Source organism: Zalophus californianus, chromosome 12 (genome assembly GCF_009762305.2).
Source record: "Zalophus californianus isolate mZalCal1 chromosome 12, mZalCal1.pri.v2, whole genome shotgun sequence".
Taxonomy (NCBI): Eukaryota; Metazoa; Chordata; class Mammalia; order Carnivora; family Otariidae; genus Zalophus; species Zalophus californianus.
Genome location: NC_045606.1, coordinates 68384914 through 68401536, shown reverse-complemented (window position 1 = coordinate 68401536; position 16623 = coordinate 68384914). Strand labels below are relative to the sequence as shown.

Sequence of the window (16623 nt, the reverse complement as noted above, 5' to 3'; positions counted from 1 at the left end):
ACTGATGACACTCAAAAGACTGAAATTTAAAAAAAAATGTTCTTAAGGTCAAATCAAGTTGAAGACAATCATTCTTAATTCCATTTATAAGACCTAGTAACTTGTCTTGGTAAAGCTAGTACTAAAAATGCCTCTTTGTAGACAGGTAGTTAAAATACCATACAAAACTCATTTTTGACTGTCAAACCAAAATTATTTGCAAGCCATAGATACATACAACCTTGTATGCTGACACCTCACTTAACTGTTAAATCACCTGAAAGATTATCTTGTCTTTCTTTTATGTGAATTCAGAAGCACAAAGCTATTTAAAATTCCTTCTCCAGAGGAATTCTATTAGGAGTATTATATTTCTTTGGCAGTCCTAAAAGGAACCAGCTCGATATTTTAACATCATATTTTTTAAAGCTACTTTGGGTTATTTTTTAAAAAGTTAGATTGAAACCTGAGAAATATGCACTATGCAAATGGCATGAATTGTATCAGAGTTCTACAGCTCAAAGTGTTCTTTCACACCTGTCTGGTAGCAAGGTAAACCATTCCTATTAGCACTGTGACATTCAAAAATGCGAGTGATTAGTAAATGCAAGTGATTAATGCAACACAATCTATTTGTGTTTTCACCTACTACTCTCTGCATATTTAAATATGCACAAACAGATAGATTGTGTTTTCATATATAAGTTTTAGAGTATCCCAGAAGGGCATATGAATAAAAAGAAAAAAAAAAGATTTATTGTAACATAAAAAATTGTCTATAGTCACAGTGCAACTATGGGGAAAAGAAATTATTGAAGCATAGCTCAGGTAATTTTAAGAGACTGATGCTAATAGATAGTGGAGGCTGAATACATTCTGAATTATGAAAAGAAAGAAAATAGTGGACAAAGGAAGACAATAGCAATAATAACTACCACTTATTTGGGTTCTTACCATTTATCAGAACTATACTGAATGCTTAAAAACAGTCTCAACTCTACGAGAATCCATTTATCAAGTGTTTAATACATACCACTTTATTCATGGAACAACTATTTGAGTTAGGTACCATTATTTGCTCTGTTCTCCAAATGAGAACACTGACAGAGTTGCATCAAATTTCCCAAGGTCACATGAACTTGAAAGTGTTCAGTCAGATAGAAAAGCCAAAATAGGCTGATTGCAGAGACTATGCTTTCTAGTAACCTCTCCAGTATATTCTCATTTAACTACTGATCTTCATCTCAACCCAGTTGGGATGTGTCTTATTCATCCTATTTTAAAGATAGGCAGATGGAGGTAGACACTAAGTAACTTGCACAAGATTCCTTATGAGTTCTAGTAGCAAGATTAGAACTGGTTTAGTCTGGTTCCAGACTCTGAACTTTCCACCCTATTATTTCTGCCTTTGTTACAGTATTTTTTATTCTTCAGTTATTCGGTCATTTGGTCATTTATTTAACAAATATTTGTTGAACACTTTGTATAATGCTTTCTTCTGGGCTCTGGGAATACAAAGAAAGTGAAAAAGAAAGTCAAAGTTCCAAAGTTTACATTCTAGTTGTGGGGGGAGATAGGCAATAAACAAAAAAACCATTAAGTGAATGTCAAGTGTTAGTAACTGCAATGAAGAAAAATAAGGTGATGTAAGAGGCTAGAAAATGATGAGAAGATAGGTGTATTCAAATTTTTTAGATAAGATGGTCAATGCAAGGAAATGTGCAACTGTCACTGGTAATTTTATGATACTGTCATTTTCTATCACAAGTATCTTGACTCCCTGGTTCATATGACATTGAAACTGAAACTGAGTTTTGTATCATTCTTCTGGTTTCCAGAAGAATATGCGTGACTTAACATCTACCATTTCATTGCAGAGATGATTTTATGCTGGTTTTATTTCGTAATTCTGCTTGAAGAGACAAAATGAATAATTGTTTTCTTTCTAACTATCAAAAATAATCAGCACAATAAGGTGAACCAATGTTTGGACTTAATAGGAAAGTGTGCCTTGCCAACAATTAAGGAAAATGGTCTTCTCCCGTCATTAACACTTGATGTGGGATATTAGTTCTTCCAGGCAATCTCATGATAAAAGCAGTAGTGATGTCAAGAACTAATCGACAGATTTTAATTGAGGAACACTTATATTACAGAGTATATGACAGTGAGATGTACAAAAAAAACTTGTTTTTGCTTTTCTTTAAAAAGCTGAAACTCTTCTTCCCAGTAGTAATTAAAAATAAACGGCAGTCATTAACTTGCTGTGGGCTTCTAATGACCACAACATTGCTTCCTTGCATGAATGATTTACTGATCTCAAGCAAAGTAATTCAACACTGAAGTTATCTTGAAAATTAAAAACCATTCTAGATAATGAATAGTTTCAATTTCTATAGCACCAATTTATGTGTAGTCTTTTCTTTTTAATGTATTCTTCTGCACACGTACAACCTGCTAACTAACAAAAATTGTCTGAAAGGGACTCTACACAAAAGAATAGCTCACAAAGCTCAGTTTCTGTGCTTAATTCTATAGACTTAGAGATGACGTTCACTCATTCATTCATTCAACCAACATTTATTGAGAAGCTTTTTTAGGCTAAGCATTTTCCCAAATGCTTTGGGAGTAAAACAAAACAAAACAAAACAAAACAAAAAACGGTCTCTGCCCTCAAAAGAATTTATTTTATAGAATTGAATAATATTTTATTCTAATCTTGTTCCTCTTATTTAATTGGTTGTATCATAATTTAATTAACCATTCCCATGTTGTAGGATATTTAGGAAATATATATATGATATAAAAAGGCTGCATTAAAAAAAAAAGCCTGTGTTGAGGATGTGAGGGAGATCTGGCTGTGATATCTGTCACCCCATTGATCGCCAGGGTTGACTAAGCTGATCTGACTGGCTGGGGGGGCCCCTTCCTCCTTCACTGCTCCCTGTGCATCCCTCCTGACACGTGCTACTCGCTCTGTGAAAGAGGAGGCCCTTTCCCAATAGAGGAGGACTGTTCTTCTGTCAAGGGTATAGGAGTAGCTGCATTCCCCTGCTAAAACCTCCAAATGAGCTGCCCAAGTCCATTTGTAGAACGTAGGGTAGTCAAGCTTCCAAGACTCTAGACACATCCAAATAGGGCGCTGCATGTGGCAGTCTGCCTTGCTTTAAAAAAAATGTTTGTGTTGAATACTCCTGATAATAAATATTTATTCACATTTCTGATTATTTTTTTGGAATGGATTTCTACACAACAGTTTAATAACTAGGTCAAAGGCATGTACATTTTAGTCTCTTAACAAATTTGATGAAAATAAGTCCCAAATTGCAAAATAGGAGAAAAGCTTGTATCATTTTATATTGCCACCAACACTGTATGAGAGAGCCTTTTCTCATTCTGTTTCCTTGTCAACCTTAAGAATATCAATGTTCCTGGGGCACCTGGGTGGCTTGTCAGTTGAGTGTCTGACTTTTGATTTCGGCTCAGGTCATGGTCTCTGGGTCCTGGGATGGAGCCCTGCATTGGGCTTCACCCTCAGTGGGGAGTCTGCTTGAGGATTCTCTCTCTCACTTTCGCTCTGCCCTCCTGCCTTCTCAAATAAATAAATAAATCTTTTAAAGAAAGGAATATAGAATGTTCCACTAAATGTGTATCATTGATCATTAATCTTTAATAGTCTTCCAAATTGTTACAAAGTTTCTCATTTTCAAGAATAATTTATGAAATAATATAATACTGATAAAAAATTTTCAGCTGATATTGATAGTTTAAATCTGACAAGGGATCATCCAGGGTTTTGTTGTTGTTGTTTCTCATATGTGCTGATTTTTAGAGTATTAAGAGGTTATGAATAATACTGTCTGTTGGTTTGAGAAGTTTGACTAAAAATATGAAGATTACAGTTGATCAAATTGAATATTGACATAATAGCAAATGTCAGAAAATAAATAGATCTGTATTTTGTTAGAGCTTATTTCATAAAAAATATACTTAGGATATTGAGAATTAAATATGGTAGTAAAACATTGTATTTAGTTCTACTGTGTTATATTTTAGCACAAAATTCTTACCTAAAGAAAAGTGAAAAAAAATACTGTGCATAGGTTTTACAAGGTCCTAACCCAATGTTACTTAAAAATGAAGTTACAGAGTAGCTTCATGGTTCGCCTGTAATTATCTGTTGCATCTTTATAACAGCATTTTTGCCCTTTGTTTCTTTGTATGCTCAACTACTTGATCTTTCTGTTCTTATCTCAGTGGTTGTGTATGCTCTTTATTTCTAGAACCATCGGCCACAAAAACCGGTATGTCAAAGTTCCCCGGGGTCACATCTGGGTTGAAGGTGATCATCATGGACACAGTTTTGACAGTAATTCTTTTGGGCCGGTAAGTCATCTTGTTGCATGCTAATAATTGGATACATGTAGGAACAAAATTATGTCAGGTGGGTTACTCAGGTAATCCAGCCAAGAATGATCGTGAATTGTAGAGTGAAGCAGTTTATATTTGAAAAGTTCCTTTTAAATATTATATAGATAATATAAGCTGTCAAGGTGTGTGTATGTGTGTGTCTTTCATAGAAAAGAACTTAGATCCTTTAATAAAGTACCAAAGATGTTTTCAGTGGGCTGACTAATCCCAGTAGGAAGGTTTAGTTATTTTCTCCACAGAAACACTTTGTGCCGTATGTTTTCAGTTAGTGTTTAATAGATATAATGTGTAAAAGACCTATAAGCATCAGTTTTCTAAATCGTTTGTCAAAAATGCAAGTATGATGGAAATCATTTAGTAAGTCACATTTATCCACATTTAATTTATAACAGAAATGTGGACATTCCTTATGCCTTGTTTATATTCTATGAAATATGTGATTAAACTGATATTTTGTAATTTTTTTCATTTTGAATGCATATGGAAATTCTCTATGAACTCTTGAAATAAATCATTATGTAAAGTGAAGAATATTTTAGTTAGTAGAAACTGAACCTGACTTCTAGTTACCTATGTCTGTTTAAAAACTTGTATCTTTAGCTCATTAGATTTTCCTATAGCTAGACCTATCTATATTTATTATGTATGTGTAAATTAATATTGAGCACATTCAGATATGTTTGCAAAAACAATTACCCGCATGCTTTTGTCTAAAACTAAATGTTGATGGTCTATAAAACAATTTCTATCACGTATTATGAGTGACCACTATTATTGTCCCTAGAGGATCAGCCACTTTGACTTACCTTTGGCTAAAAGTACAGTAAGAGAGATGGGGTTGGATGGGTGTTTATGGATAAGTGGAAGAAAACGTTATATGAGATTACTCCTACTTCTTTTTGGGGGGGAGGGTTTGCAGTGATGATAATAAAACCTTCTAAGGTCTTTTTTGCTTTTGAATAGTAATTATTACAAAAATGCAATTTAATCTTTTTAGGGTATATCAAAGATGGGATGAACAGATTGGAAATGTTATAGGTCATTTAGAGTGTGGTAGAAGTGACTTATGAAAAAATTTAGTAGCAACTTGAAAGTGAAAATAAATCATCTAAAAGCTGTTTTATTTCTCTCTCATCAATGAGATTTAATCTATTGAGTGTATCATGTTGTTGGCCAAATCCACATTAAAATTTTGGTTAACTTTAGTTTCGGTTTTAATTCGTTAGGGTAGTGACTCTGAAATCAAGTGTTAAAATTATTGTGTTTTGTTATCAGGTGTGGGGTATGTGGTGAATAATTAGGTATTCATAATAAAGTACTAGAGTTTGAGGTTGCTTTGCTTTTTCTTTATGAATAAATAAAGCCAATGCAATATTGCTTATATAATTACTATTATTGTCAATCTATCATATTCCATATGCTTTCTTATTTGGGAGAGAAGATGATAGAGTTGATAGAATACTGGGAATTGCCTGTAACCCTCAGTGTATCATATCTATTGTGCAGCTTTTCCTGGGCTCTGTTTTCTGTTGTGCACTTAATAACAGCATTTTGTACCATTGAACTGTGAATATACCCAGGAAGGTGTATCAGCTATGGAAATATCCTGTCATTTATATCTCTCAAAGAAGGAGAAAGTGGAGCACCTGGGTGGCTCAATTGGTTAAGTGTCGGACTCCTGATTTTCCTCAGGTCATGATCTCAGGGTCCTGAGATTGAGCCCCGTGGCAGGCTCCCAGCGTAGAGGCTGCTTAAGATTCTCCCTCTCCCCCTCTGTCTGCCCCTCCCCCTGCTTGAGTGCATGCTCTCTCTCTCTAAAAATAGATAAATAAATAAATAAATAAATAAATAAATAAATAATAAAATAAAGTAAGAACCATGTATGAAGGATCCCACTGTATTTTTTACAATAAGAATCTACAGTATGCAAAACATTGACAAATATATTGTGTGCAGCACTTTAATGACGTTTGGTTTAAATTGTGTTTTTAAATGAAGTCTACTTGTCTAATAAAACATGACCAGTAATAAGAGTCAGAGGCACAAAACCATTGTGAAATTTAGTGGTTGTTTTCTTCCCTTTTTAATTGTTATAAACAAACAAACAAGCATAAAGTCCCTTGGTTCATGGGGTGGGCTAAGCTATCAATATCCACTCACTTAACTAGTTTTATTTTTATTTTTCAAAATTAGGTGAAGAACCTTTCTAGGATGAAAGAAAATATTTGTCATGTCCTGTATAAAGCTATTTGTATTTGATGAGTTACAGGACATCTTTATTTTACTTTTACAACGAACTCTCCTGTTTTGTGTACCAATAGCATTTATGACTAGGAACAATTATTAATATTGATGCTCCCAAGCACATCTTAAAAGGACAAAAGGGGAAACAAGTGAAATAAAACTTGCAATCCTTACTTAAAGCTAAACTGTGATATTGGAGGTTAGAGTTTTCTTATTGCAGTTTTTAAAAGATTTTATTTATTTATTTGAGAAAGACAGTGAGAGCATGAGTGGGGAGAGGGGGAGAGAGAGAGAGACAATCTCAAGCAGCTTCCACACTGATCATCGAGCCCCATATAGGGCTGGATCCCAGGACCTGGAGCCCATGACCTGAGCTGAAATCAAGAGTCAGGCACTTAACCAACTGAGGCACCAGGTGCCCCTCTTCCTCTCTTCCATTTTTGATTAATGAATGGTTGTTGGAATATTTTGGTGATTATTTTAAAGTTTTTATAATTCTAAAAAATAAAAGGCAAGATTTTGCAATTCTAAAAAACTAAAAATTTTGAATTTTAAAATTCATATATACTTGGAAATTATTATATTTTTCCAATAATTCTAAGTTGCATTTTTTGACTTATCAATCAGTGTACTTGGAGGTTATATGTGGAAGGTGAGTAAGCTCTAGGCTTTCTGGATGGTTGATTCATTTCTCCCCTTGGAAGTAGGGAATGCTCATTTTCTTGATGTAAACAATCTATCCTAAGGCAGCCAGGATTGTCTCTGAGATGCTTATCTTGACATTTTGATTGAAGTCTTTATCCTTCATTTGCCTACCAAATAATTTCAGAAATGTATTCAAATAGTTTTACATGCTTTAACTTTTTGAATAGTAATTATACTCTATAATAGAATTTACCTAGTTTATTGTGGCCTACCAGCAGTCATAATGGAGGTAACTTTTTCCATATTCAGGTAGACTATTGCTTGAAATCTAAAGAAGAATAAGAAAGAATGTCTCATTCTGGTGTTTTTCTAGTTTGTTTTATTCTTTCTTATTTATTCTTTAACATTTCAGTTTGCTTTTCTGATTTGTTTTATTGCCACTCTGTGGAGACTTTCAGGAGGGAATGAAATAGTTATGAGTAAAAGATGAATAATGGATTATGAATTTAAAGACAGCAATATTGATATAGCAATAGAATACATACAGAAGAACAAGATCCAACAGCTGTACTTTTAAATTACAGAGAATGACATTTTAGGAAGAAACAGAAAATCAGATAATTTTGGTTATGGACATCATCAATCAATTAACTTGTATGGGTCTACATTTCCTCATGTATAAAAGGAAGAGTTTTTTCTTCTCTGAATCCACCTTAAATAAATAACAAAAAGTATATATTTTATCTCAATAGGTGGTAAAATTTATTTAATTGTACTCCTATGATATATATAACCAAAAGATATATCATCACAATTTTAGTAATTGTGAACAATTTAGTAAACATCCTCAGCAACCTAAAATAAGAGCATAATTAAATAAAGTGTGGGTCATTCAGAGTTTGAAATATTATCAGTCATTAAAAATTATATTTGTGACATACGTGACATAATGTTCATGATATTGTTTTAAGTAAAAGCATAAATACCAGAATAAACAGTATTATGTTAATTGTTTCCAGATGTTATGACTGTGGTTGATTCTTTTTTGTACCTTTGTACTTTTTTGTGTGTGTTTTAAAAGATTTGCAACAAGGGGCGCCTGGTGGCTCAGTTGGTTAAGTGACTGCCTTCGGCTCAGGTCATGATCCTGGAGTCCGGGGATCGAGTCCCACATCGGGCTCCCTGCTCAGCGGGGAGTCTGCTTCTCCCTCTGACCCTCCCCCTCATGTGCTCTCTCTCTCTCATTCTCTCTCTCTCTCTCTCAAATAAATAAGTAAAATCTTTATTAAAAAAAGACTTGCAACAAGTTTTATTATTTTTATAATTAGAAAAAAATCTGAGTTCTTTTAAAAAGTAGGATAAAGCTGTTTAAAGTAAATGGCTTCTAAGTTTCATTCTGACTCTTAAGTTTTATAAACATGTTTTATGGTCCTATGACCAGAGGGAAAAATATCACATATGTCATTGGGTAGGAAGTGTTTCAATTATGGAAAATATCCCTGTGGAATATCTTCATGGTAAACCTCTTGAATATATCATCATAACACAATACAGAAAATGTCCTATCTTATAATACGGATTCACCAATGTATGACTCTAGCTTAGATTTCTACTGTGAGAAATAGCTTCTGTAATCTTCCTTTAAAACTATGATAATTATCTAGAAGTGTTTTTCAGTTACTTTATTTTATTGGATTATATATTAAAGATATCTGATGATTCTGATATATTGGTTTATGATTGCTTAGAATATCGGATAAGCTCTTCTCTTACCAATTCTTTTGTTCTATGAAATTAGTGTCTTTCTCTTTACCGTCCCTACTTCCATGTAGATAACATTAAGACACTTTCTCCTGTAGCCATGTTGTTGTTCTTTGTAAGCACTCAGAAGTAACTGATTATAATCAATATTGATGAATTTTCTGCTTGCTTTACAATGGAAGTGCATTTGGCGCAGCCTGGCTGGCTCAGTCTGTTAAGCGTCTGCCTTCCGCTTGGGTCATGATCACAGTCCTGGGATCCCTGTGTTGGGCTCCGTGTTCATGGGAGAGTCTGCTTCTCTCTTTCCCTCTGCTCCTCCCCCTGCTCGTGCTCTCTCTCTCTCAAAATAAGTAAGTAAAATCTTTAAAAAAAATTAAATAAAAGCACATTAAAAGCAAGTACTTGTGTGTGTGCATGCGTGGTTGTGAATTTTCCAATAGTAATTTTTAACTATTTCAGATTCGCAGACTTTCCATCAGTTAAAAATGTATATAGCATTTCATTCTTCTATTTACTATATTCATTTCAGTACTTATATTTGAAATACCTCATAGATATTCATTCCTTGTGGTGAAAATACAAATGTGACTCTTTCCATGTCTTCCACTGGGTTCATACACTTTCTCTCTTTGAAGTTTTTCTTTCATTCCATTTAGCTCTAAGTCACGAGCCACTGAGATCCTCTCACTGTTTGCTGTATAGTGATTTGTTGTAAAGAATATGTGTTATAATTCTAGTTACTTAGTATCTAAATCAAGTAATTTATTTTTACTCCATTGACCAAAGAACATTAGAAAAAGAACTTTTGGCTTAAACGTTTCAAGGCAAAGATAACCTTTCCAAGAATGAATAAAAGTGTTTTGATTTTTGGGTTTGTGATCATAGTGTCACCTTATGAACAGTTTGTGTGCAGGCACCATGAAGCAGAACTGAACAATTTGGGTGTAGAGCTATGCATGATATACTGCCTTTATCTGAGAATGGAAACTGCAAGTTATACTAAGTATGAATTCTTTTTAGTTCCAAGTCATTTGGAAAATAGCTAATCTAATCAGTTATTTCATGGATACCTAATTAAATAAAATATGAGCCCCCTAGGATGTTTTCTTGAAGGAAATATACCTAACAGGAAATTATAGTTTTAGAATAAATGAATAGTAGAAATATTACTTATTAATTAAATGAAACGATTGTCTACAAGTGATGATATATAATCAATCATTGAAAGGAAGATTAAAATTCCATAGAATTCCTTTTGAGCCTAATGAAGTTCAAAGTCTTTTACTTTTTTAAAAAAACTAGTGAAAAGGTAAAGAGGAGGAGCAAAGTTTATGTTTTTATATCATACGAGCCTTTTGGTTACATCATCAAGGCACATTTTGAACATCTATTATTTGTCCACATTTGATTTTGGCCTGGATTCTGATGGGTAGAATGGGTCAGGAGAGATGAGAATTGTATTAACTAGAGACAGGTTGCTAGATTAGGTAATACATATGGGATATGAACATTTTAAGAGGTTTACTATCTAGTCATGCCTGTTTTGAACTTTTTCCCTACATAACACGTTTTTGGTAAAAGAGAAATACAGTATGTGATTAGGGCAGCAAAACAAGATTCTTGGAGATGCAAGAAGGCTGAAAGAAAGATAATAGGTAGGGAAGTTTTTATATTTTTGAGGCCACAGGACAAAGGGAGGATTCGGGACGGAATCTGGGGAGACATTTGAAACATTCAGAGGTTATAAGAACTGAGATTCAAGTCCTGCATAATAAGGAGCACATTGAACTTGTGGGTCTTGCCAAACCTTTGGTCTCTGTCATCAGGGATGCGCTGATGCCTCGAGGGAGCAGGGATGAGAGTAACTCGACTTCAAGGAAGGATAGCCTAGAGGGGAGGCAGAGAACCAGGCAGACACAACACTTTATAAGAGGTGCTCCACATGGAGACATGATGGGGCCTCTTAGAAGAGTAGACGTTTGTGTACTAAAAACCCATAAGAAAAAAACTGGAAAATTTCCTAGGAGGATTTGGTAGAACAGAGTGTTCTGAAATCTGTGAAATAATAACTGGTAAAATCTCATATTGCATAAAACACTTTAGATGCTGCATGTTTTGTGAATGAAGTGGTTTATGCCTGGAGTGGTTAATTGGTTTCAGCTGCATTGAAAACACTCTGCTTATACAATACGGAATAATCTTGTGGACGTATGAAAATGAATTGACATTTCATTTTATTTATTGTTGAAGTGTAGCACTTTCCTTGTATAAGTTCTCTTGAGCAGCTAGAGTAACTTTTCTTTAAAATCAGCCATTTTCAAATAAAGAAGAAAGTCATTAGACTGTGTTGACAGGATCCAAATAAAGTGTTCTAGTCACACTTTCTTTGAAACATGTTGCTTAGGCTTTAATTGGTGATGTTTTCTTGTTTTCTTATAGTACATGCTTTTGTTCATTTAAAATTTTTGTTAGGAACTGAAATAATCTATATTTTATAGAAAAATAATGATTCTTAAGGTCTGTAGCTTGGTGTTTTCCTTCAATTGTTTCTCACAGTTCCCCTTAAACAGTGGTGGAACTGAACAACTTCACATTTTATTTAGGTATAATTTTCATTTGATTGATGTCGACAAAGGCAGACATTTCATAAAAAGTCCAAAGCCAATTAAAAGAAATGCCAGTATAATAAAAATATCGGTATAACCAAAGATGGCTAAGAGTCAGTAAAGAGCCTGTTCTCTGGAGCAATAGTCAAAACAGAGAAAGGCCAGTACAACAAAAAGAAACAAAAGTCCCTTGGGATTATTACTGCTTTTAGTTGGATTTGTAACTGTACAGTTAGGACATCAAAAAAGTATGATTTAAAAAAGAGAGTATGGAAAGATGATGCCAACTAAAGATAGTGGTGAAGTAAATAATATCATCCCCCCATACACCCCACTGAGAACAGAAACAACCTGAGCTTCCATTTCTACCAAATCAAATTTTGCTTTCTGTCTTAATTATTCTGCTAGTGTAGAAATCATTTTCCACATGACTTCATTTTCAGATAAGAGAAATGTCAGCAGAATTGTCATTAGACTTCATTGCTATGGCAGATACTGTTCCTTTGGGCTGTTTAGTTACAGAATTAAGCATGTTCATTTTATTAGAAATGTATATTTACTGAGAGTGGGTCAGTAGCCAAGATTTGGTGAAATCCATGCAATGTTATTAATTTAGCAATTTTATAAGCCCTTAGAATTTTTTTAAAGTGGAATTGTAACCTTTATCTTATTATTTGTAAGACATAATTGGTGTCTGTCTACATGACTGGTGTTTTCACAGAAAAATAAAATGGGAAATAAGAGGGGTCCAGAAGAGAAGAAAAACCTGCTCTTGCCTAGTCTAGACAATAAAAGGAGAAAAAAACCTGATATTAAATATACTGTGATTCAAGGTTTGAGATTGAATGCCCTCATTTCAATGGATATCTATTTATAAAATATTTATCAGATAATTTTTCGCTCTCTACTAAATACGCAAACAACAAACTATGTAAATGACTTTGTCTTTTGACTGAGCTTCTGGGAGATAGCTTTCTTTGGAAGTTTTAAATTTTCCTCAAGCTTGTAAGATAATCTTAAACAATGACTCTGCTTTGTGTCAGCATCTTATTGGTTATATTTATTGAAATGACTTGAAAGAGAATTAAAAGATCAGTTTGATTGTCAGTGACTGGGGTGATTTTTTTTCTGTGTAATAGAACCATATATGGAGCCTATAATGAATCACAGTAACCACAGTTTTAGATATTATTGACAGGAAGACCCATGTGGGTTTGTGGTATATTCAAATTTGTCAAACTTGGTGGATCGAGTGAGTGAAAGTACAGTTCTTTGATCCAGCGGCCAGAATCGGAGCCAGGAGGGGAGTTCTATTGATGGGGCCTTGGAGACCCCGTGTCATTTGCACCCAGTAAGTGATTTCCGATCCAGCAACTCCCGGATAATTCTGCTCCAACCCATCCTGTCACTAAGAATTTTTCTAAGAACTCTGATCACATCGTGCCACTTCTTAAAGCAGTATCATCAGCCTACAGCACCTATCATAATTTATGAAGAAATGTTATAAGTCTTCCCTTTTAAATCAGAAACAAGGCAAGAAGGCCCAGCCTCAACGCTTCTGTTGAATGTTGCGCTAAAGGTCATTGCCAGTGCAGGTTACGGCAAGAGAGAGTAATAAAAGATGTAGAGCTTGGAAAGGGGGATTCCAAACTCTTAACTGTTTTCCCCCCTTAAGGATGTTATTATCTACTTAGAAAACCGAAGAAGAATCTGCAGAATTATTAAGACAGTGTTGCAAGTTTACTAGTGTAAGAGCTATCTATACAATCATCAACCATGTGTAGACATCATCAACAAATAAAAAACACACCCTTAAAGAATTTGCCACTTAAAATAGCAATAAAGAATTAAGGATAGTAGTTTCTTCTGGAAGAGGAGGGAATGAATATGATTGGGGAGGGGTGAACAGGGATTGCAAATTACTGGTACTGTCTTATATTTTACATAGGGGGTGGGTATATAGGTGTTCCTGATATGCTTTATGCCTTTTATGTCTGAAATATGATAGAATATTTTTTATTATTTTTTAAATTTAAATTTTAGGTAGTTAACATACAGTGCAATATTGGCTTCTGGAGTAGAATATTGGCTTCTGAAGTAGAATTCATTACTTACATACAACACCCAATGCTCATCACAAGTGTCCTCCTTAAATACCCATCACCCATGTAGCCCATCCCCCACCCACGTCCCACCATCAGCCCTCAGTTTGTTCTCTATTGTTAAGAGTCTCTTATGGCTTGTTTCCCTTTCTCCTTTTCTTTTCCCCCTTCCCATATGTTCAACTTTTTTCTTTCTTAAATTCCACGTATGAGTGAAGTCATATAGTATTGTCTTTCTCTGACTGACTTATTTCACTTAACATAATAACGCTCTAGCTCCATCCATGTTGTTGCAAATGGCAAGATTTCATTCTTTCTTATGCCTGAGTAATATTCCATTGTGTGTGTGTGTGTGTGTGTCTATGTATCTTCTTTATCCATTCATCAGTTGATGGACATTTGGGCTCTCTCCATAGTTTGGCTATTGTTGATAATGCTGTTGTTGATAAACATTGGGGTGCATGTGTCCCTTCAAGTCAGTATTTTTGTATCCTTTGGGTAAATACTTACTAGTGCAATTGCTGGATGGTGGGGCATTTCTATTTTAACATTTTGGGGAAACTCCATGCTGTTCTCCAGAGTGGCTGCACCAGCTTGCATTCCCACCAGCAGTGCAAGAGGGTTCCCTTTCTCCGCATCCTCGCCAACAGCTGTTGTTTCTTGTGTTGTTAATTTTAGCCATCCTGACAGGTGTGAGATGGTATCTCATCATGGTTTTGATTTGGATTTCCCTGTTGATGAGTGAGAATAGTTTTCGTAACTACATAAACAAAAATATTAAAAGTTGTATCAGTGGCCACACATCACATGGCAGGATTCCCCCAATATTTGTGGGGTCTAGGGCACGGAAGTTCACATACTACATATCTAAATACTTAACAGCTATAAATCAAGCTAAAAAACTGTTAAATGAAATATGTTCCTTTCTCTTAACTTGATAAATGTACCTTAATATGGCTAAAACCAGCAAACACAACAAAGATGACTGAATTTAATTATTGCTAGTCTGCATAGTCTGTTGAAAGGTGTATGATGGGGCGCCTGGGTGGCTCAGTCGGTTAAGCGACTGCCTTCGGCTCCTGGAGTCCCGGGATTGAGTCCCGCATCGGGCTCCCTGCTCTGCAGGGAGTCTGCTTCTCCCTCTGACCTTCTTCCCTTTCATGCTCTCTCTCTCTCTCTCAATAAATAAAAATCTTTATAAAAAAAAAGAAAGGTGTATGATGTTTGAAAGAGTGATATAATAAAGACACATATAATTCAAAAGTTATTATATGTTTATCCATAAAATTTTTCTGGCCTCCACTTCAGCAAAATCACTATGCTGTTATAATATGGATTTTCACATAATTTGCATTGCATTTATAACAGTTATATAAAATATTAAAATAATACTTAACTGCATTTGCAGGGTAGAAAATCTGAATATATGTTTATCAAAATGTAAATGAAAGTAAATACAAACAATTAAAAAGTAACTTTTTTTTGAATTTTTCCAAAAACTTTTTTGGAAAGTGTCAAAAATCCCTTTTAAAAACAAAAGACAAGGTAAAATAACTACTAACAAACATAAAACTATCAAAATTATTTGAATAAAACTGAATTTTTAAATATTTTAAAAAGCAATTAAATCTTATATATTGTTATAAAAATAAATGTATTTACAGGTTAAGGGTTTAGTTTCTATATTTGTCTATGTAAAGAGTCAGTATTCTGCTTCAGGCATATTATATCCTGAACTACGAACATACAAATTTAAGAGGCACTAAAAAGTCATTTAAATTTTTGGACAGGAGGGTAATAAAAAAGAAGAGGCATGTCAGGAAGACTGATTTGGGACAATTATGAATGAAAGATTAGATTGCAAGCAGGCTATTGGTAGAGAAATGAAATTATTGATGACAGCATTGGTTCAAGTGGGAGATGATTAGTCCCTAGACTAAGGTGGCTGTAATAAAAATATGAAGAAGTGGATTGATTTGAGAGTCCTTAGGAACCAAGAATTGATTGGATGCATGTTAGATTCTGTGGCCTAGAATTAATACACCATATCTGTTAGAGAAGTTCACCAGCTGAAATACTGAACTGCTTTCATGTTCACCTTTGATGGATCCCCAAACCTTAAAATTAAGCATGAAGAGCTTAAAACGTTCCCATATGTTTGTGATCATTTTTATGTGGAAGACCAAAAGATGGAAGTGACAAAGCAATGTCTCCAAGCTCCTTTCGTTTGCAGAGCACTTGCAGATATATTTCAGGGAGCAGTCTTGGCTACCTGATGAGAATTATAGTGCCTCATCATGATTACATTTGCTGTCCCAGTCGTGGGAGGGATAATTGAGTCATGCTCATGACTCATTAAAACTTACAGGCAAGTATTATTCCATCAAAATTCTGTCTCCATACACTTAGCATCCATGCCAACTGAGGAACTATCCACCCATTTCACAGACCTTCTCTATTCTTTTTCTAAAGTTCTCACGTATTTCAAGGGGTGAAGGCAATTCCTAGAAATGTAGAGGCTAATGAGAAGGAAATATATTTTGTAAAAGCAAATGCTTTTATTGTTAAACTGGCTGACAGAAAAGCAAGTTTAAAAAAATTTCCTTCCAGGGCTTCTGCGTGGCTCAGTCCGTTAAACATCTGACTCTTAATTTCGGTTCAGGTCATGATCTCAGCGTCCTGAGATGGAGTCCCGCATTTGGCTCTGCACTGGGCATGGAACCTGTTTAAGATTCTCTCTCTCCCTCTGCCCCTCCCCACCATGAGGTCTCACTCTCTTTAAAAAAAAAAATTCCTTTCCATTATTATTACTATTTAAAGTTATTATTTAAAATATAAATGTATATATTTCAAAA

General features: G+C 34.5%; 1 protein-coding gene across 5 annotated transcripts in view; it reads left to right on the top strand.

Annotated features, from left to right (window-relative positions):
* The window catches only part of IMMP2L (inner mitochondrial membrane peptidase subunit 2), an 867011-nt gene that overhangs the window by 654482 nt on the left and 195906 nt on the right, over positions 1–16623 (top strand). For all 5 annotated transcript variants that reach the window (XM_027574873.2, XM_027574869.2, XM_027574872.2 and 2 more), the window contains one exon: positions 4263–4365. In XM_027574873.2, coding sequence (XP_027430674.1) covers positions 4263–4365 — 103 coding nt within the window. The remainder of the gene's footprint in view (positions 1–4262; positions 4366–16623) is intronic.